The sequence below is a fragment of the Ursus arctos genome, unplaced genomic scaffold (assembly GCF_023065955.2).
Source record: "Ursus arctos isolate Adak ecotype North America unplaced genomic scaffold, UrsArc2.0 scaffold_28, whole genome shotgun sequence".
NCBI lineage: Eukaryota > Metazoa > Chordata > Mammalia > Carnivora > Ursidae > Ursus > Ursus arctos.
Window position 1 is genome coordinate 10846036 of NW_026622963.1, and position 21665 is coordinate 10867700.

General features: G+C 58.2%; 1 protein-coding gene across 1 annotated transcript in view; it reads left to right on the plus strand.

Annotated features, from left to right (window-relative positions):
* The window catches only part of LINGO1 (leucine rich repeat and Ig domain containing 1), a 75772-nt gene extending 60195 nt beyond the window's left edge, over positions 1-15577 (plus strand). The window contains exon 3 of the mRNA XM_026478573.4: positions 12702-15577. Coding sequence (XP_026334358.2) covers positions 12714-14558 — 1845 coding nt within the window. The 5' untranslated portion in view covers positions 12702-12713 and the 3' untranslated portion in view covers positions 14559-15577. The remainder of the gene's footprint in view (positions 1-12701) is intronic.
* Positions 15578-21665: the final 6088 nt, after the last annotated feature.

Consider the following 21665-nt stretch of genomic DNA (forward strand, 5'->3'; position numbering starts at 1 on the left):
GGAGGGGGGCTTAGCAAAGGTGAGGGCAGGCCCCTTGTGCTGTGCTTGCTATCTCGGTCCCCTCCCCCACCCCCTGCCAATTGAAGTGTGAGATGGGCCTTGAGTAGGGCTTGGTCAAGGCTGCAGTGCTCACCAGGGCCTGGAGTTAGAGAGGGTCCTCGATCCAAGGGGCCAGATTTTGGGGGATGGGTGTGTGCTCAAAGCCCAGGAATCTTGGCTTGTGGGCAGAGGGCCCTGTGTGCCTGGAGGGAAGTGGAGAGACTACTCTCCCCCTTGCAGTAGTCCTCTTTGATTCCCGTGGTCAGCGGCTCCATCCCCTGACTCTGAGTGCCCATGTTGCCCTTTACTAGATACTGTCTTCTAAAACTCAGAATTTCAGAGAGACACCAAAAATACAAACGAAACTAAACAAAAAAAAAACAAACAAAAAAGACTCCCAAACCTCTTGTGTGTGGGCCTTTGTTCGGCATAAAGCCGGACAGGAGCCCTGACACCAGCGGTGGCCCATTGGGTGCTGTCTCCGGGCACCTCCCAGGACCCCAGCTGGGGCCAAGGGTGCATTCCTGGGGAGAAGGGAGGCACTGGAGTGATTCACACAGGGTCCCATGGAAGCGTGGGGCTGTGTGTCAGATGGTCCTGTGCGGCTAGTGAAAGGCTAGGGAGGGGAGGAGTAGACGATGGTGATTTCAAAGTCAGAGCCGTAGCCTGCTAGCCAGGGTCTCTTGGTCCTGCTGTCCTCTGTGTGGCACTCTGTGGACAGATGGTATCTTCCAGCCCCAGAGTCTCCTCCCCCTCTTCCCAGTGGTTACCCATTGCTGGCTCTCTGTTCTTTTCCCACCAGTTCCTCTACCTGTCCCCCTATCACCTGTCTTGGTCCAGCACCCCTACCCAGAGGCCCTCCCCTCTTCTTCTCCCAGCCTCTATCAGGGAAGCCTCCCTGACTGCTCCAAGTTACTGATCCTCTTCCCCAGGCACCCACAGTGAAGAACCACACTGGTTTGCACTTACTACTGTACCAGCCAATTAATTCATGTGTTTATTCTACGCATCCTGCCTGAGCTGTCTGTTCAGCCCTGGTCTAGGCCCTCTTAGGGCTCCCATGGATTGCCTTGGACGTTGAACCCTGGGCGATCATGTACCCACCCGCTGGGCTCCCCTGCTTGGCCCCCAGGATAGGGAAGACGCTGGGAGGCCCCGGGGAGCAGCTGTTGGCTGGTGGCAAGGACCACCTGGAAGGGACACAATGTCCTCCACCTGGAGGGATAGACAGAGCTAGGTGACGTCAGGGGTGCCTAGGTAGTGTACTTGGTCGACACCCAGGCACTCGGAGAAGGATGGGATTTGTTTGGGGGAGGTTGAGATAGTCAGGGGTCCTCCAGAATGAGGGAGAGACTGAGCGGATCCTGAGGTGGTAGCAGACTTTGCAGAGACACCAAAAATAGGGGATTCCAGAGTCGGGAGGGTTTTTTGTCGAGTGTGGTATGGCAGGTTCATTTCCAAATGCATCTGAGACATTCTTGGTACTGACCTTTGTTTATGCTTTGAATGAATGAATGAACGTCCTGACAACAATCTCCTCCTTGTGTATACTGGGTTCCTTTGATGTCACTTCATAGCGAACTTGTTGAGTGTGGACCCTGGAGCCAGATGCCTGGGTTCAGACCTCAGCTCTAACTCTGCCTGGTTCCTTAATCTCGCTGGGCCTCAGTCTTCTTATCCGTAAAGTGAGAGTAGCAAGGGTATTTACCTCTAGGGCCAGCAGGAGGATTAAGTATGTATTAATATAAGCAAAGCATTTAGAGTAGTGCCTAGAACACAGTAAGCTCTCAAGAAATGCTCGCTACTCGTAATTTATATCCGTGATGTGTTCTCAGTCTTTTCCCTGTAGCTGGTACAGACATTTGATTTCGTAGCTGAGGAAAGGGAGAGAGCCGGAGAGGTGGAATGACTTGCCCAAAGTCCCCAGCTTATAAGCTTCGTCTAGAATGCCTTCCTCCTGACCCCTGGGGCTCAGGACTCGCTCATCTGGGCATGGCCTGGTAATTGATTAATGTATTTAGCATTAGTGATAATAATAGAATTACAAATACGGCAGCGCTACCCCCGGCCTGAACACTAGCGCTCTAACAACGGTGCCCGTCTTCCATGTGCTTCCCTCACTTTAGTCCTTGGCCTCTTTCTCTGAGGCAGCCACTATCCTGTTTATCTAGTTAGCATTCCCCTGCCTTTTTAAAATCATGTATTTTAATATATGGAAATTGTTCAGTTTGGGTTGCTTTTGAACTTTATAAAAAGAACCTGAAACCGGATGCAGCCCTCTAGAGTTTGCTTTTTCTTCCCTTCAACATCACATTCATAGGCTCCGTCTATGTTGTTGTCAGTAATGGTAGATGTAGTTCCTTCGCTTTCCCTGGTACGTCATGTTCTGCCATTTGAACCTACCACCATGTATTTATGGTTCTTCTTTGCGGGTTGTCCCCCTTTTGGTTCTTACAAACAATGCTGCCGTGAACCTTCTTGTCCCATCTCCCGAGGCAACGTCCCATCTCTCTGGGGCACAGAGCTAGGAGCGGAATTGCTGGGCCGTAGGACACGTTCATGTTCAGCTTTCCTAGAAAACGTGCCAAAGCGTTCTCCAGGTTGGTTGGGCCATTTATGCTTCCCGCAGCAGGAGAGGAGTGTCTCCATTGCTCCCCAATGTCGCCATGCTCGGTGTGGTCAGCCATCTTGCTTTTCACCAACTGATTGAGTAAAATGGTGTTACATTATGGTCTTGATTTGCATTTCCGGAATTCAGGGTTTCTCATGTAGGAAGTGGGGGTTGAGATGGGCAGCAGCCAGTGTGTAACAGATGCTCAGGAAGCGATTGTCCCTTTTGTCCCTCAGCATTCCCCAGTTGATGGGGCTGCTGTCTCTCCAAGCCCTGAGCTCAGGGATGGGGAAGGGCACTCAGGAGGACTCCCCAGGGAAGGGGGGATGAAGGAGGAGCAAAGAGAGCTTAAGTCCTGCACGGTTAGAGCCAAAAGAACCCCAGCGGTTCACCCCCAGGATGGGCAGGGATGGTCGTGGCTTGGGAGAGGGAGAGAGCTTCTGCTTCATTATCTTAGTAATGGGCAGCCCCCTGAAAACCCTGTCTCCACACCCTGGGGCTGGCCTGCGGCTTGGCATTGGTGAGTACTTACTAAGTTTGGCGAGCTGGGGACTGAATACTGGATGAAAAAAATGTGTATTTGTTCTTCATTCCCGCCTCCTTGGGGAGTCCTCCCTGATTGCTCTTGCCCATTGAGTGAAGGAGGAGGGTGGCTGAGCAAGGCGGCTCCTGGGCATTAGCAGGGCCCCTCAGGAGGCCCTCAAGCCCCCTGCGTCCCCACAGAGGCTGAGAAGCTTGGTGCTGGTGAGGTAATTTGGAGCTGCTCCCTCCGCCAGCCTGGTGCACCAACGATTGATTCCAGGCCGCTTTCCCCGCCCGGACCTGGGCCCCTGGAGCTGGTTAGAGACGAGCGACAGGGCTGGCGGAATAATTATGCCTATTTCATGTGACACCCAAATTGATTGCCGCCAGGGTGACATTACCAGGGCATTGTTCCTTGTCTCCAACCTCTTATTACATGTTATTAGGGTGTGTGGTGTGTGTGTGTTTTTCTATTTTTTCTCCTTTCAGGGAATTAATCTCTCTCTGCCACCTCCTCTGCTTGCCTCTCCGGAGAACCTGCTCTTGTCTCTGAGAGGGGGTGGGGCCTGGCCAGCACGCTTGCCTGCCTGGCCCAGCCCCCGTAGGGCTATAGATGCAGTTGGGGAGGGCAGGGAGTTGGCCATCTCAAGTCCCTTTATGCAGGGGTGAGATGGGGTGTCTCCGAGCTCAGAGGGGCTGCTGAGGTGTGTCACCCAGCAGAGGGGTCTCCCTGCAGTGTCCCCGCGCAATGCGTCTCATGGCGGGCTGCTCACCCACTACTACGAAGGCACGTCTTCCCTCCTGAGCCATCTGGTCTTCCATTTGATTTCTCACATGCAGCCGAATGGGCCTCCCGTGGGTTTTGACTCCACCCTCTTGGCCTGCATCGGGCTCTTTGCACTTTCTGGCTTGGGACACCCCTTAGCGATTTGCAGAGATGCCCCCCGCAAGCCTGGGCTTCTCGTGAACAGGCAGCCGGGTGATGGCATCGATTGTGCCCGAGCAGAACATAGCACCCGCCTGAGTCTGACCAGAGGGGCTCACTGCCTCTTGATTCTGATCTCGGTGTGCAGGTTGGGAAAATGGGTTTGCGCAAGGGGTTGGCCAAGTTGCCCTTGAGCAGAGAGGGCTTTGAATAGTCAGCGGTCATAGAAGGGCATTCGTATTTATAATTGCTTGTCCATGTTCTAAAACACTCACTGGACCTTGGTTTGAGATGTACTGGGGGTTGTTTTTAAATCTTTTCCCCTTTTTGAGGCAGAAACAGCTCAAACCTTCATGTGCCCCTGATCTAGCCCCACCACGGTATCCTGGCAGTACGCTGGGGGAGACGGGGGCTGTAGTCGGGAGGCCGGGCTTCTTCTGAGGCCCTAGCCCTGAGATGCTGGGACCTAGGCCAAGTCCATGATGCTCTCGGGCCTCCCTTCCCTCACCTGTGTGGGGGTGTCTAGGGTTACTGTGCCTCTGACAAGCTCAGGGACCGTGGGCAGGTGAACGAAGGGCTTGGAGCCTCCGTTTCCTCATCTGTGAAGTGGGGTGTGTGGTGAGGGTTGGTGGGGTCATTCTGCAAAGCACTCAGTGCGTGTGTTCCTTCTAAACATCTCTTTCCTTCCTTCTCTTTGAACTGTCTGCCCCCAGCCCTGAGAGGGCACCGTGGAGTCTGCCCTCCCCTTCTCTGACGAGTTTCGAGCCCCGAGACATGAAGGCACTTGCCCACAGCCCTACAGCTCAGCAGGCCCTTGAACCTGAGTCCGAGAAAGGCGGTATGCAGGGGTGGTCAGGCCAGCCTTGGGTCCAACTGCCCAGGGCCTGGCCCGGCTCTGCCCGGGACCGCTGTGTGATTCGTGGCAGGCTGCTCTCTGTGCCTCCGTTCTTTCATCTGTAAAACGGGGATCATAATACCAACCTAATAAGATTGTTGTGAAGAGGAAACAAGCTCATGTTTGAGTTCATATCCTCCTCGCCGTGTGACCTTGAGCAAGTTACAGAACCTCTTTGTGACCTTGAGCAGTTACAGAACCTGTCTGTGCTTCTGTTTTTTCCATCTGCAAAATGGGGGTAATGACACAGCCTACCTCAACAAGGTGTGGCGGGAGAGATGAACTCTCGTGTGTAAAGTGCTCGGAACCACGCCTGGCATGGGAAGGGCCCTCGTCGTCCTCATCAGGTTCATCAGGTCTCTGTCCTTCCAGCGCCCTGCTGGCTGCCCCGCAGCCTGCCCCCTGCCCCGGGCCTCTGAGGCTGTGAGCTCCTCCTCTTCTGAGCTCGAGGCTGAGGGCCCTCCCAGGTGGGAACTGGCTGGTTTCCAGGCCTCCAAAGCCTGAGACGGGCCTACCTGAGCTGTTCCCAAGGTAGAGGAGCCCTGAGGACTGCGGCGGTCAGGAAGGGAGGAGGGGATCTGCCAGGCACCTCCCAAGATGGTCTGGGTGGCGGATGGACCAGAGACCTTCAGAGGTACCTTCTTGCCCCTGTGAGCCTAGGTTGGTGTTTTAGACCCAGAGAGAGGTGGGAAGGGAGAAGTAGGGGTACGGACACGGGTTGTCCTTGGGCCTTCTCAGGTCACCACACGGGTGCTTGCCTACCCCTCCTCAATTCTGGGACAGCTCCGAGCCGAGGAGGAGTGCTCTTCACTCAGGTGGGCTCGGCACAATCATAAGGAAGTTTTCTAGAACCAGTGACTCCCTCCCACCCTCCCCAGGATAGCTCCTGGCTTCCCAGCTGGACCCTTCCCTCAGAACAAGCCTGTGAAGGGTCAGCCAGGGCCCAGAGTGGTCCAGGACTCACCCGAGGTCACACAGCAGGGCAGGTGTGCAGTGAGCCCTGACTGGAGCCCAGGCGTGAGACCTGTGGGCCCAATGCCCTTTGCTCACCCAGAAGTGGCTTCCTCTAGGCCTTGCCCTCCCCCTGCTCCTCTCCACCAAGCCGGCCTCTCCTGGAGGACAGAGCCTATATATAGAAGCCTTTAAACACTAAGATGCTTTGACAATTAAAATTCATAATTTATCCTGAAAATGGCCTGGAGCTGTGGGCTGGCCGGAAGGCTGGTGGCTCCTGAGAGCAGCTGTGCTCCCGTGGGGTGGGCTGTGGGGTGGACAGGGGCATCCCACCCTCAGATGCCCGGGGTGGGTGCTTACCCAGGGCCACACAGGGGCAGCCACCCTAGCAGACAGGCGGGCAGTCACACTGTGCCCAGTCAGCAGCCGCCAACCTGGCTGCACCTGAGAGGCCAGGTGAGCACCGTGGGGACAGGCTTGAGTTTCCAAGCACACCTAAGAGATGGGGCTGGAGGCACTGGGCCAGGGAGGGTGTGGAGTGGTGGGAGGAGGGACAGCAGGCCCACACACCCACACGGACCACCCTCCCCTACACACACACACACACACACACACACACACACACACACACGCCTGGGGGCCCAGCAACTCTGCCAGAACCAAGAGCAAGAGGAAAATAAAGAATTATACACGACAAAGGACATGACCTCAATTTTCTTCCAGGTTGATTTTTTTCTCCCTGTGGGGGGCGGCTGAAGGCGGAAGAGAAGGGAGAGGACAGGCCAAGGCGGGCAGCACAGCCCGGGAGGAGACAGACAGAGGCTGTTGCGCTGCTCGCCCGCGGGCCACACAGGCTGGATTTCTCCTGCGGTAGCCCAGCCCGGGCACCGGACCCCCTCCTCTCAGGGTTCCCTGTCCTCCTCCCACACTCCCTGTGCCAGGAGGCAGCCCCTGCCCAATTAGGCTGGCCAGGGACTGAGTTTCCCCCATTAGCAGCTCGCACCTTCAACCATTATCAGCCATTCACACCTCAGCAGGGATTAGCCCTAGAAAGCCAGAATGGATTGGCTTCAGAAGGAGCCCCACCGGTCAGGGTTTGGGGTAGGAGAGAAGCAATTAGGGGCCCTGGATGCTCTCCTCCCGTGGGCACCTTGGTTTGTACCGTTCCCTCCCTCAAAAATGCCCCCTCTTCCCTTCCTGGCCTGTGGAGCCTGAGCTCAGGGGACACATTCTCTTCCCCCAGGAAGCTCTCCGAAGAGCCTAGACTAGAGGGGCTGTACTCAGGAGCTGCCCCAGCCATTGTTTGGCTCTCGCTGCCCTTTTGAGGATGAGGATGGGTGAGGTTCTATCAGCCCTGGCCCTGCCCTGAGAGCTCTCAATCTGGGAGACACAGAGGGGAAGCCACAGAAACTCCGACAGGGGGGTGGGTGGGGGGAGGGAGAGAGGCAAACACAGCAGACCCCACAGAGATCCAGAGGGGGGCCCCCAGGGGAGTGATCCATCCTTGAGCTAGATTCTGGAAGCCGAGTGCGAGGTCTCTGGGCACACGGTGGCTTCAGGAGAAAGGCTCTGACCTGGGGTGACCGTTGAGGGCTTCCTAGGCAGGCCTCACTCCACCCCATGTCCAACCCGCTCCGCTCCCTCCCACTGACACACTTCATCATTTCAGGAAACGGATCCATGCTCTGGAGCTGAAGGCAAAGAAGGGACCTCAGGCAGGCAGGGACTTGGGGACAGGGTGAGTCACGAGGAATCTGCCTGTTCTTTGGTCACTCTGCAGGAGAGCCTTCCCCTTTCTGAATAATCAGCCCTCCCGCATGGGCTGGGATTGAGGACAGGATGTGGCAACAGGCCTGGGGCCTGTGACGGCAACATGCATGCAGGAGTTTGGGGACTGGTAGTTGAGTCTGCGGGCCAAGCGCGCTCCATCTCCCCCCACCCCCACCCCACGGACCCAGGCTGCCCCTACCCGCCCACTGCCCCGGGTACCCGTCTTTCTCCTGTTTTCTCTGCCTCTCTCTCTTCTCCTCCCTTTCTTTCCTGTGTGGCCCACCGTGTCTTTTCTTCTCTATTTCTGTCACCTTTCCTTTCTCCTGCTCTTCTGCTCATTTCTGGAGAGCAGAGCTGGATAGGGCTGTAGGCAGACATTCTGACACCCTCGGCCCCCTTCCCAGCTCAGCCATCCCTCCTCACTCCCTCCTGCTGCAGACCTACCCTAGACACGGAGCCTGTCAGGATGGGGCGTGGTGGTGCACGCCTGCCTCATTTCCGCGTGGGGCGACAGCCCGCTGCAGGTGCTTAGGTCCCACAGCCGGGCTGCCCCCCAGAGACCCTGGACCCCCAGCAATGGCAGCAGGCGCCTCCCTGCCGGGGACCTCATGCCCGTGTGTGCTGGGGAGTCCTGTGCTCCCTGCAGAATGCTGAGGGAACACCATGAAATATTGATACTATAACCCTCAAATAACTAACCCTTCCATCCTGTGCCGCAGCCGACCCCAGATTAGATGAGACTCTAGCATAGACCGTGGTGGCGGACACCCGAGGAAACATTTAGTGTGTTTAACAAACACAATTGAGGAAAGGCTTTTGTGGGGTTTGGAGGGCAGGGGGCCTACTTGCCACCATGCAAGGACCCGTGCTGGCCTCGGGCCCTTTGGCCTTACTCACTGCCCTGACATGCCTGCCCCTCCCAGGGTGTCCGAAAGCACCCACAGCCCGCAGCTCTTGGGGCAGGCGGACCAGGAGGAAGGGAGCTCTGCTGCCTCCCGATTTTGCGCCTAGGCCTGAGGGCAAATGAGTTCCCTTTTGGAAGCTTGATTCTCATCTGTAAAATGGCTAAAAAAGACCTCTTTTGAAATCTGCCCGATAAGACAGAGTGACCCCTGGCCTCCCACCCCAAGTCCACTCCCAGGTGATCCCATGCCCCTTCTGTCCCCACCAGTCACCTGTCCCATCCTGAGTCCCACAGGGGACAGCCCCACGGTGAGACCTTTCAAATAGATCCTTCCAGCCCCAGTGGAACTGTAATTTGGGGCCTGAGCCCCCACTCCTCTTCACCCCTAACAAGGTTTGAGAATGTCGACTTTCTAGCTGGAGGAAGTCAGTTTCTGCTATGGGCTCCCTCAGGGAGCCTGGAATCCACCCCTCACTGCACAGTGGAAGAATTAGACCAGAGAGGGCAGGCCTTGCCCGAGGTCACACAGCAGAGTGGCTGGTGGGGGGGGCGAAAGAGCCAGGCGTTTACGCCCCGGGGATATGAGTGAGAGTGTGGTGGTGGAGGCGGCCCTCTGCACGCAGGTCTGATGGCTCCGCTTCCCCCACCACTCCAGCACTGGGAGGACTCAGGCTGCTTTGGGGTCTGAACATTGTGCCCCGGGCACAGCTCTCCCTTTGCCTGCCCACCTGCCTGCCTTTGATGTTTATTCCCTTTGTATTTATTGGCCCAATTTTTAAACTCTTGCCCTTGTGGGAAGCCCTTCAGGGGGCAGGAATCCAAAATAAAACGCTGATTAAAGTGCATAAAACACTTCTTGTTTGCAGTTGCAGGGTAACCGGCCGGATCCACGGTGCCAGCAAGGCAGCAGCGGCACATCGCCCGCTCAGTGGCGCTGGTGACCCCTAGATGACAGGGACCCCATGGGGGTGTTAGACTGGGAGACTCGGGCCCGTGTGCGGCTTGGGCAGGCGTCTTAACCTCTCCAGGCCTCAGTTTCCCCCCCCTTTCAGGACAGCCACATGTAAAAGGTGAGGCAATTTGGGGGCCATGCCCTTCTGAAGCTCCTGGGGACCGTGGCCTGTTCCAGGTGTCACTGCCACATCGCGGGGGAGGGGGGTTGGGGGCGGAGGGCAATGCCAGTCAGCTTTTCCGTCAATGGATTTGAATTCCCTGGGTCTCTCACTGCTCACTCAGAGGGCCCTCAATCTCTGCAAAAGCCCTTGCCCGCACTCTGTCTGTCCAAGAACATCACCGGGGGCTGTTCTGTGAGACAGAAGCCGCCATGACTGACCCAGTGTTAAATACACAGGTGCAGCGCCAAGTGCTGAGGCTTTGGAGCGTATTTCCCTCTTTGTTCAGGTTGCCAGGAAGCTCATTCTGCAGGACTTGATGGTATTCTTCCCTCGCTGGCTGGCTTTATCTTTTTATCATCTTGTGGCATAATATTTTCTGTCAATTGGCTCAAGTGACTTAGAATGAGGTGTGTGCTGTACAGCGGTTGCATAATGTCACTACTAATGAGTGTAACGTACATCGATGTTATGGGAAAGAGATGATTTCTGACTGCGTAGGTTACGGATGGCTTCGTGGAGGAGGTGGACTTGGGGAAAGGAGCTCAGAAAGGCCGACGGGGCAGGAGGCTGGGAGAGTTCTCCAAAAGGAGATGGTTCAGAGGCAGGACAAGGTGGGGACACCTGGGCGGCTTCACGGGGCAGACTGGTGGGAGCTGTGAACGTGGTTTGGGTGAGGCAAGGTGGTGGCGGCTTTGAATGCCTTATTCTGACATCTCAGGTGACCTGTGCCTGGCTCTCCCCCCTCTCGTCCTCAGCCCCCTCTCCAGCAGCCCCCACCTTGCCCACCAGCCCAGCCCTGAGCGGGGCACTAAAAGTCCTATTTACCTCTCCAGGTCCCCAGCCTCACACCTGCGCCGGCCCCAGCTGCCAGCCCAATTACTTATTGATCGCCTGTCAGGATGTTTGCTTTTCTGGTGGGTCACTGGAGCGTGTGTGACTGTGGAAAATGGCCTGGTGGGGGTGGGGTGGGGGAGGCCGAAGAGAGGATGAGAGGGGCTAAGGGGAGGGGAGGGGAGTGGACATAGCCGCTGGGAATAACAAAGCCTTGAAGATTCCTTAACAGGGCAGGACACCCAGAGCCCCCTCTGGTTAATCAGTCACTTAGTCCATCAACAACCAGGGAACACCTGTTAGGCGCGGGAGACTGCTGGAGCACTGGAAGGAGTGTGGCATGTCTCGCAGACCACAGCTCTGGTCCCAGAGCCACCCCCTCCACAGGCTGGAGCCACAAACTCCTTGAGCCCCCGTTGCTTGAAGGGTTGAAGGGTGGGTGACGAGACCTGTGGCCTTGAAAGCAGAGGCTCTGTACAGGTGTAGGGGTGGTGCTGGGAGAGCTGGGAGGAGGGCCTCAGCTGAGGAAGAGATGTGGGACCCTCCCAGCCTGGGCTTCCCCTTCCTGCAGTAAGCCCCCCTGGGCACCGTGCGTGTGGGGCCTGTGAACAAGCAGCCGTCGGGCTCTGGTTCGGCCCCCCGAGACCATCTGGCCCATGCTCTGGAGTTTGGAGAAGTCCAGACTCCCCCTCCTAGCCCCCTACTTACCTGCTGGGCCAGTTTCCCAGGCGGTGGAACAGAGGAGGGACGGAGGAGTCGGGACAGCAGTCTGTGCACAAGTGTGAACGAGGTTCCTCTCAGCACGGCTGGCAGTGAGTCACGGGGGGCTAGCTCCTGCACACCCCTTGCTTACTCCACCCACAGCCTGCACTAAGCTGGGCCCCCCTCCTGGCGCCGTTACCCTTGTCACCGCCACCCAAGCCCTACATGTTCCTCAGGGCCCAGCTGTAATGAGCCTCGCGTCCTCAGTGCCACAGTGGGGACCGGGTCTCCAGCTGCCGGGCCGGCCCAGCCCGTGGCTCTGACTGCCCCCACCTCAGACCAGCAGCTGCACAGAACCCTGGCTCTAGGAGGAGCGTGATTGGAACCCGGAGAGACTGACAGGTGAAGTCTGGTGGTCCTTCACCTCCCCCCATCTCCCACTGGGGGTCAGAAAAATCTTCTTGGAGCAGTGGACATTAAATCAGGCCGTGGAGATGGGGTGTCAACAGGCAGGGGAAGTGGCATTCCAGGAAGAGAGAACTGCAGGAGCCAAGACCAGAACACTCGTTCACTGGGCCCTGAGCCCTGAGCTCAGGCGGCTGGAAGGGTCACAGCAGACCCGGAGAAAGGGGAGAGCCGGAGAGACTCCACAGGGAGGCATCAGGGCAGAGCCCCAGCTTTTTAGCTGGGGTGCCCACCACTGATCTGGAAACCCCACTGGGGAGCAGATTCGGGAACACTGACAGGTGCCATTGGGTTTGCTGATATCCCAGGGCTCTTGGGCTGGGGGCTCAGCTGCAGTGCGGATGAGGAGGGCGCCGTGGTGTCTGCCTGGGGAAGCTCAGGCTGAGACGGTAGCCCCCAGCAGCCTCAGCAACCCTGGCCTGGCAGGCTGGGGACAAGACAGGCTCCTCCGCAGGCTGCTCCCGGAGGCTTCAGCCTTTGAGCCCCTTTGATTCCCTCTGTGAGCCCTGAGGGCAACTTAGCAGGTCTGGCTTTATCCCTGATGAGCACCAGGGGAAGCTGAGACTCCGGGTGTGCGGTGGAGTACGGGGTGCATGCCTGGATCACATTGCCTGTGGAACATAAAATGTAAAGGAGGTGGGCACCGCCTGGGGTGCCAATCCCAGGCTCCTCTGAGGCGACCCTGTCCCTTCAGGGCACGCCCCCCCATCCCAGAGATGCAGGGGGAATTCCTTTGGGAGGGCTCTGGGCAGGGTAAGGAGCAAGGAGGAAGCAGCATGGGGTGGCAGGAGGCTCTCTGGGCATCTGGACCTCACTCTGGGGTCCCAGACGCGTGTCCAGTGCCACTTGGGGCCCCCGCTCTCTATCTGTGTCAGGGACCCCCCGACAGGGCAGGAGGGCCCAGGGCGGGGCCAGCCAGACACCGTGCTCTCACCACCCCCTCTTCCTGTGCTTGCTCCTGGCTGCAGGTGAGCGAGAGGATGCTGGCGGGGGGCGCGAGGAGCATGCCCAGCCCCCTCCTGGCCTGCTGGCAGCCCATCCTCCTGCTGGTGCTGGGCTCGGTGCTGTCGGGCTCGGCCACCGGCTGCCCGCCCCGCTGCGAGTGCTCGGCGCAGGACCGCGCTGTGCTCTGCCACCGCAAGCGCTTCGTGGCGGTTCCTGAGGGCATCCCCACCGAGACCCGCCTGCTGGACCTGGGCAAGAACCGCATCAAGACGCTCAACCAGGACGAGTTCGCCAGCTTCCCGCACCTGGAAGAGCTGGAGCTCAACGAGAACGTCGTGAGCGCCGTGGAGCCCGGCGCCTTCAACAACCTCTTCAGCCTGCGGACGCTGGGGCTGCGCAGCAACCGGCTGAAGCTCATCCCGCTGGGCGTCTTCACGGGCCTCAGCAACCTGACCAAGCTGGACATCAGCGAGAACAAGATCGTCATCCTGCTGGACTACATGTTCCAGGACCTGTACAACCTCAAGTCGCTGGAGGTCGGCGACAACGACCTCGTCTACATCTCCCACCGGGCCTTCAGCGGCCTCAACAGCCTGGAGCAGCTGACGCTGGAGAAATGCAACCTGACCTCCATCCCCACCGAGGCGCTGTCCCACCTGCACAGCCTCATCGTCCTGAGGCTCCGGCACCTCAACATCAACGCCATTCGGGACTACTCCTTCAAGAGGCTGTACCGGCTCAAGGTCTTGGAGATCTCCCACTGGCCCTATTTGGACACCATGACCCCCAACTGCCTCTACGGCCTCAACCTAACATCCCTGTCCATCACGCACTGCAACCTGACCGCCGTGCCCTACCTGGCCGTGCGCCACCTGGTCTATCTCCGCTTGCTCAACCTCTCCTACAACCCCATCGCCACCATCGAGGGCTCCATGCTGCATGAGCTGCTGCGGCTGCAGGAGATCCAGCTGGTGGGCGGGCAGCTGGCCGTGGTGGAGCCCTACGCCTTCCGCGGCCTCAACTACCTGCGCGTGCTCAACGTCTCGGGCAACCAGCTGACCACGCTGGAGGAGTCGGCCTTCCACTCGGTGGGCAACCTGGAGACGCTCATCCTGGACTCCAACCCGCTGGCCTGCGACTGTCGGCTCCTGTGGGTGTTCCGGCGCCGCTGGCGGCTCAACTTCAACCGGCAGCAGCCCACGTGCGCCACGCCCGAATTCGTCCAGGGCAAGGAGTTCAAGGACTTCCCCGACGTGCTCCTGCCCAACTACTTCACCTGCCGCCGCGCCCGCATCCGGGACCGCAAAGCCCAGCAGGTGTTCGTGGACGAGGGCCACACGGTGCAGTTCGTGTGCCGGGCGGACGGCGACCCGCCACCCGCCATCCTCTGGCTCTCGCCCCGCAAGCACCTGGTTTCAGCCAAGAGCAACGGGCGGCTCACGGTCTTCCCCGACGGCACGCTGGAGGTGCGCTACGCCCAGGCGCAGGACAACGGCACGTACCTGTGCATCGCGGCCAACGCGGGCGGCAACGACTCCATGCCGGCCCACCTGCGCGTGCGCAGCTACTCGCCCGACTGGCCCCATCAGCCCAACAAGACCTTCGCTTTCATCTCCAACCAGCCGGGCGAGGGAGAGGCCAACAGCACCCGAGCCACCGTGCCTTTCCCCTTCGACATCAAGACCCTCATCATCGCCACCACCATGGGCTTCATCTCTTTCCTGGGCGTCGTCCTCTTCTGCCTGGTGCTGCTGTTCCTCTGGAGCCGGGGCAAGGGCAACACGAAGCACAACATCGAGATCGAGTACGTGCCCCGCAAGTCGGACGCGGGCATCAGCTCCGCCGACGCGCCCCGCAAGTTCAACATGAAGATGATCTGAGGGCGGGGCGGGGGGCAGGGACCCCTGGGCAGGCCAGGCAGGGGAAGGGGCCTGGCCGCCGAGCGCTCGCTCCTCAGTCCTTCCCGCCTCCTCCCTGGCCCTCCACACACAGCCCTGTTCCCTGCGGCTCCCCCCACCCCACCCCTCCACCGGCCCTCACCGCCTGCCCTCTGTCTACCAGGACCTCCGCAGTCCAGGCCTGGGGACCCCACCTGCACAGGGGCACACGTTGCCAGACTGGAGTCGGAAGCTGACAGACCGACGCTCGGCACAGTCAATAATTCAATAAAAAAAAAAGTTACGAACTTCCTCTGTAACTTGGGTTTCAATAATTATGGATTTTTATGAAAACTTGAAATAATAAAAAGAGAAAAAAAAACTATTTCCTATAGCTAGTCGGAATGCAAACTTTTGACGTCCTGATTGCTCCAGGGCCCTCTTCCAACTCAGTTTCTTGTTTTTCTCTTCCTCCTCCTCCCCCTCCTCCTCCTCCTTCTCTTCCTCCTTTCTCTTCTCTTCCCCTATGGGGAGGGATCACTCAGGAAAACAGGAAAGGAGGCTCCAGCCCCACCTGCCCGGGCAGCTGACAGGAGCGGGCAGGGGGGCAGGTGCGGGCCCGGCTCTGGGCTGGCTGTTTGCAGGGAGCAGGTGGAGGAGACAGGGCTGCCTGATGGGGGTGGGGGCTGTTGGCCAAGCTGCCAGGAAGCACTACTGCCAGGGGTTGGGGGCCTGGCTCGGGTGTGGCTGAGACTCTGGACAGGGGCTGGGGTCCTCCTGGAGGACAGCACAGTCAGTGGAGAGAGCCAGGGGCTGGAGACAGGACCGAGGCCTAACTTCTGGTCCCAGCTCTGCCGCTGACTTACTGTGTGGCTTCAAACAGGTCACTGACCCTCTCTGGGCCTCAGTCTCCACATCTGTACAAATGGAAACGTGACTCCCCGCCCTGCCTACCTCACAGGGCTGTTGTGAGGAACTGATGAGATGATGTATGTGAAACACTTTGTAATCTGTAAAGCGCTGTGCACATGTGTGGGTGACTGTTCTCATTATGGTCATTATTATCTCACCGTGGGGGGTGGGGCTCCCGAAAGGCTGTTCGTGGGGTCAGGGTTGGGGACACACTGGGGAAGCTCCGCTCGCTCCGGGGACTTGCAGAGGCACCCCTTACAACAGCGGCCCAGGCCACCGCCGGAGGCTGAGAGTAGCCCGGGCTCTGCAGAGTTGTGGGTTTGAGAGCAGGATCCACTGCTCTGGAGCTGACCTGGAGGGTCAGAAGCTGCCCTGCCCACTCACACCAAACCGAGCCACTCCAAACTCTGCCCTGGGAAGGGCTGGCCCAGATGACAGAAGTGCCAAGGGCCAGTCTGGTCACCTTGTAACTTTACCTGCCACCATGGGCCCTGGCTCGAGAAGCTGGGGCACCAGCCTGGCCAGCATCTCCGTGGGGCAGGGAGGGTGCCAGGGTCAGGCAGGCCTGGCTTCTCCCCTCCACGTTTCCTGTTTCTCCTCGGGGACCACTTGGATTCAGCCCCACGGGCAGCCCCACGGCAGGCGGGGTGAGCCCTGCTGCCTGTAAGTCCCCAGGTCGGGAGGATCCAGTGATGCAGGAATGCACCGACACAGACTTAGCTGAACGTGCAGGGAAAGCACTAGGGAAGTCAGCACTCAGCAGCAGTGAGACTTCCAGAATGTAGCATCTCCAGTCGGGGCTCCTCCTGGGGCGCACATGCCCGACCTGAGCTGGCATGGGCCAGTAGTGCCTTCTGAAGCGAGCCTCTGGTGGGGGGGGCCGTGAGCGGAGTCTGGCACGGAATTGGCACTCACTCCTTTGCTCGATCTACAGATGTCCCGGGAGCCTGCTGTGCTCCTGGCTCCCTGCTGACGCAGCTTGTGGCCGGGCCACGCCACCCTGGCCCCCTCTCTCAGCAACCACCCCACAGCTGTCCATCCCGGGCTTTGGGGAGGCCTCAAGCCCCCGGAACTGTGCTTTTATCCCCTGGAACAAACAGGAACCTCTCCCTATACGACTCTGGAACATTGGTGTGGAAAAGGTTGATGGTCCCTGGGGAGCAGCCTAGACTGATGATTAGAGGCTCTGAGGTTTGAGGTCAGATCTGGGTTTGAGGTCCTGTTCTAGCACTTACTAGCTGCTCGGGATTGTTACTTAACCCCTTTGAGCCTTGGTCTGCTTATCTGTCATTTAACGTTAGGACATTAAATGAAGGAGCATAGGTGTATCTGTTGTTTGGTGTGGTACCTGGCACCCAGTAAGCCCTCTAGCACTGGTGGTGGTGATTACTGTCAAGGCCACCTTTGGTACAGATGCAGAGACTGAGGACCAGAGAGGGTGCTGGCGTGGCCAAAGCCACATAGCTTCTAAGTGACAGGACCAGGGCCTGGAGTTCCAGACTCCCAGAGCCACAGACTTCTAAGCCTGTCTTGGGACTTCTCAGAGCCAGGCCTGGGCACCCCCCCCCCCGTAGGAGACCACTTTGGGGAGCACAGGAGCAGAGAGGGGAGTCCTTGGGCAAGGGGGTGGCTTGTACATAACAAGAGACCAGTGGTATGATGTGAGGCTCCAAGAACCTGATAGGCCTGCTCGCCTCCAGAGAGAGACGGGAGCACGGGCTGTCCACGGCCCCAGCCCTAGATAACTTGGTGGGCACTGTTGTCCCTTAGAAGCCAGCCTGTGGGATTGTTACTTATCCCTCTGAGAGGCCTGGGGCTTCACAAGCTTCTGGTAAGAGCAAGAGGTTCAAGGGGCCAATTTATTCTTGGCTACTTCAAGGAAACCAGACCTCTGAGGAAGGGACACAAGAAAATTGTGAGGTTCTTTTCAGATAGGGAAGAGAGTCCTTTTGAGGGAATGTGAATCCCCAGGGCAGGAGGCTGGGTTGGCCGAAGGAAAGGCAGCCTGGGTTTTAGAGCTGCCCCTTCCTAGTCGTGGGACCTCAATCTATGAACGCAGGAGTCCTGCTAGATCGAAGGGGGAATGGCCTGCAAAGTCAGACTGCAGCAAGTGCCTGGATCACGGCCACCCCTACCCCTACCCCTGGTGACCCCTCACCAGTGAGAATCTGGGGCCTGGAGAGGGGAAGTAAGCTACTCAGAGGCCCACTGCAGAGTGATGGATGGGGCATGGGCTTTGGGGTCAGGCCGACCTTGGGTCCGGTTCCTTCTCAGGTGTGACAGCTCTTTGCTGTGCAATGATTCCAGCACTGTTAATGTGGCCTCCTTACGGACTGGCGGGGAGGTGACAGGGGAACTCAGGAACGGGTAAGGAAAGGGACTGTATGGGGGACAGTGGTAAACAGGGAGCTGGAACTTCAAATGAGACGGGGGTAGAAGCCAAGCCTGGTGCTGCCATCTGATGTGTCACTGAAGGCCTTGGGGCTGTGTGGGAGGATGGGAGTAGACCCAGGCCATCACTGCTGTTTGCCCGGGACAGAGGCCACCACCTGCGTGTGTTTGTGAGGATGGAGGTGACAGGGAACCAGGGAGAAGGGGTCAGAGGAGCAGTGTAGACCCTGGCTGGTATTAGGAGTCCTGGGGGACCTTGAGCCTTTTAGGGCCTGCAGTCAAGGTTCATGAGTTACAAGGAGGAGGCGCAGCACAGACCATCTGGAATTAAGTGATTTATTGGGGACCTCACAGAACCTGGTTCCTTTCCTACTTCTCTCCCCAATTTGATAACCTCTGATAACACAGGGCAAAAAGTCACCCCAGCTCCCATTCCAAAACCCCAACTCCAGCCTCCTTCAGAGACAGGCTTGCTAGGATCTCGGATCTCTTCATTCCTAGTCTCCAGAGGAGAAAGATCTGATTGGCCACCTGCCAACCAATGGATTGGCTACCCTAAGTCAGGTGCTCATCCCTTTATCCAATTGGAGAGGCGGAGGAACTCAAGCTGATCTAAGCCAAGTTTGGGTGAAGAAGATGTGGAAAGAGCTAAGGGGCCCGATCAGTTATTTATCGCTACATGACAACCACCCCAAAACTTAGTGGTTCAAAATAACAACAACCATTTATTTGCTCCCATGCGCAACCTGGGCAGGGCTTGGTAAAGGCAGCGCGTGGCCACGTGTGGTGTTGATCAGGGAGCCTTGACTGGAGCCGGAAGACCCCCGCGGCTTCTGGCCAGGTCTGTCTCAGCTGGGGAGGCCGGAAGGGTCAGAGGCCAGCCTGCTCCTCCATTTCTGTGTGGTCTCTCCAGCAGGCTAGCTGGACTTTCTCATGGTGGCTCAGCACTCCATGACCGCACACCGGAAACAGCCAGGTCTCTCGAAGCCTAGGCCAGGAACCAAGGCAAGTCACAGGCCCGCCTAGCTTCAAGGCGGGGGAGGACAGCCCCCAGCTCTTGGTGGGAAGAGCCTTGAAGTCACAGGACAGAAGGGCGTGCAGGACGCAAGGGTCAGTGCAGCCACCTCTGGAGACCTCCACAGGGACCTGAGAGGTGCCTTTGTCCTCTTAGGAAACATTGGCACACAGGGCTTTACAGTTTACCCAGGAGTAAGGAGTTAGTGAGGGATGATGACTGCCCCACAGATGGATCTCCAGCTCGTTGGGAGAGTCAGGACTTGAACCGAGCTTGCTGCCCCTGGGCCAGTGTCCTTTTGAGCAGAAGCAGGAAGCACGGGCCCCCGGGAGTAATATGGCAATAGTAATAATAATTACTGTTTACAGGCCAGATGCTTTCCCTACATTGTCTTTTTTTTTTTTTAAGTAGGCTCCATGCCCAGCGTGAAGCCCAACATGGGGTTTGAACTCATGACCCTGAGATCAAGACCTGAGTTGAAATCAGAGTCAGACGCTTAACCGACTGAGCCACCCAGGCGCCCCTCACTTACATTGTCTCATTTAATTCCACCAGGAGGAGGTTCTAATCTCCCTTTCCGGTGAGAAGGCAGGCTCAGGGAGAAGTGACTGCCAGGGGCTCCCGACCAGGGGGGTATGAAGCCAGGATTCCTACTCAGGGCGCTAGGACTTCAAGGCAGAATAAGCACCAGACTGGTCCCCTCACATTGACTCACATGGAGGTGGCCACAGCCGCATCTCCTCCTGTGGCCGCCAACCCGGGTGGGCTGGGATGAGCTGGTAGGGGAGGATGTGCTGTGGCACAGGTGGGTGAGTGCAGGGGCACAGGGCACGATCAAGGCTTCTACCAGTCAGTTCTCCATCCAGCCCCAGTCCCCCTGGCCTCTCTGTGGGGCCCAGAGGCCCAGCAGCCTGTTGTGAAGGCCTGTAGTCTGGCCCTGGTACCCACGGGGCACTGGGCATGACTGGGCGGGGTCCCTGCAGTGCCGTCTGGGGCTTCAGAGCTTTCCCCCGGGGGCTCCAGCTCTGGCTGACCCAGGGTGCTGACCGCTCAGCCTCTAAAGGGATTTCCAGCCTCCCCATAAACCTATTATGGCTCATCCCGTGCCTCCAGCCCAGGCCCTGTCATCATGCCAGCGGAGTGCCAGTGTCTGGGAAGCCTAGGGTGGTGGGTCCTTTGGGATCCATGGAGACTAAGCATTCCCCAGTGTCTCGTCTCCCAGTTCTGTCATGCCCCAGCCCCCATGCCAACCCCTGCGCTGGAGGTGGCCGCAGCAGGGAGCAGGGCCTGGCTCTTCCTCTGCCCCTCCAGCTCTATCTCCCATCCCTTCTCTCTTTGTCTGGGCTGTGACACACTGCTCTGGAGAAGGCTCGTCCTGGGGATGGAGCGGCAGAATGTTCTGGAGGAAGAGGAGGGGGAAGCCGAAGGCAGAGGAAAGAAAGAACCGGGCAGAAGGGAGGATGGGTGGTTCCCAGGATCCAGAGCTCAGCCCAAATGCTATGACTAGCATGACTGTCTCCCTGTTCTGATGATGAGAAACATGAGTCTCAGAGAGGCTGAGCCACTGCCCAAGGTTGCACAGCTAAGCACTAGCGACATGGAAAGGCACAAAAAAAGTGTTCCTGTGCTCCCATTCTGCAGGTACGGAACTGAGATTCAGAGGGGAGAAGTGACAGGTCCAAGGCCACAAAATGAATGAATCCGTTGTAGCACCAACTCTGACTCAACTGAAGGGGGGGCGGCAACAGGGAAGCGATTGCTGTGGCCTCCAGGAAGCTTTCCCATGGGCAACACAAGGTGAGGCTGGCCCGGGGGCACCCCGCCCCAGAAGAGGGGAGCAGCTAGGGGCCCTGACTTTGCTCTCTAACAGGCATTTACATAGCTCATTAAGAAATACGGCGTCGTAAAGAGGAGAGATGCGGGCCCAATAAAGCCTCGTCTGTCTTCTGCCAGCCCCCGAGCCTCTTACAGGACACTCCAAGGGCGCAGGGCGTAGACCTGGATGGCAGCCTCCAGAGCTGGGATGCGGTGTCTGCCTCTCCTGGGCTGTCCTGACCCTAGTGCTCTGAGGCGAGACACTTCACTATGTGACCTTGCTCCAATCCCTGAGCGCTTTTAGGCTGACCCTTCCCAAGGGCTTGGGAGAAGGCTGTGCCAACAGGGACACCCCACTCCCTCTGCCTTCGGGGTCCGCCCCAGACCTCAATGGTGTCTCTCATCCCACTTCCCTGCCCCCACACGGCTGCTGAAGCAAAGCAGGAGTTATAGCCTCTCTAGTAGAACAACATTTACTGCCCGGCCGTGCGCCTGAGCCCATAAATTGCCCTCGCCATGCTTGGTACCGACCATGCAGTCACCTGGAACAGAGGCCCAAGGGGCCTGCCAGCCCATCCACCAGCCCAGGGCCCCAGCCCACTCCGGCCATCTCTTACCCATTCCCTCCAGCCTGCTTCCAGTGCTTCTCAGTGTGGAGCCAGGACAGTCAAAGTTCCCAGAGGCCGAGCCATCCAAACAGCCCCATCTCCACAAACATACCCCAGATATCACCTTTCTGGAGTCTTCCGATGACCTCCTCAGGGGCGCTGCCTATCTTCTACCACTTGACATGAGTCCCTGCCCCCACTGCCTTACTTTCCCTTACTGTCTCTCCAGCTGGAGTTGGACCAGATGGGCCCCAAGAGCTCGGCTAGGTGAAATGACTATGTCAAGTGGGACATTCCCCTGCTCCGTGGTGAGTCCAGGCGGCGCCAGCAGCAGGGCAGTAAGAGTGGTGGACGGCCCGCAGCCGCACG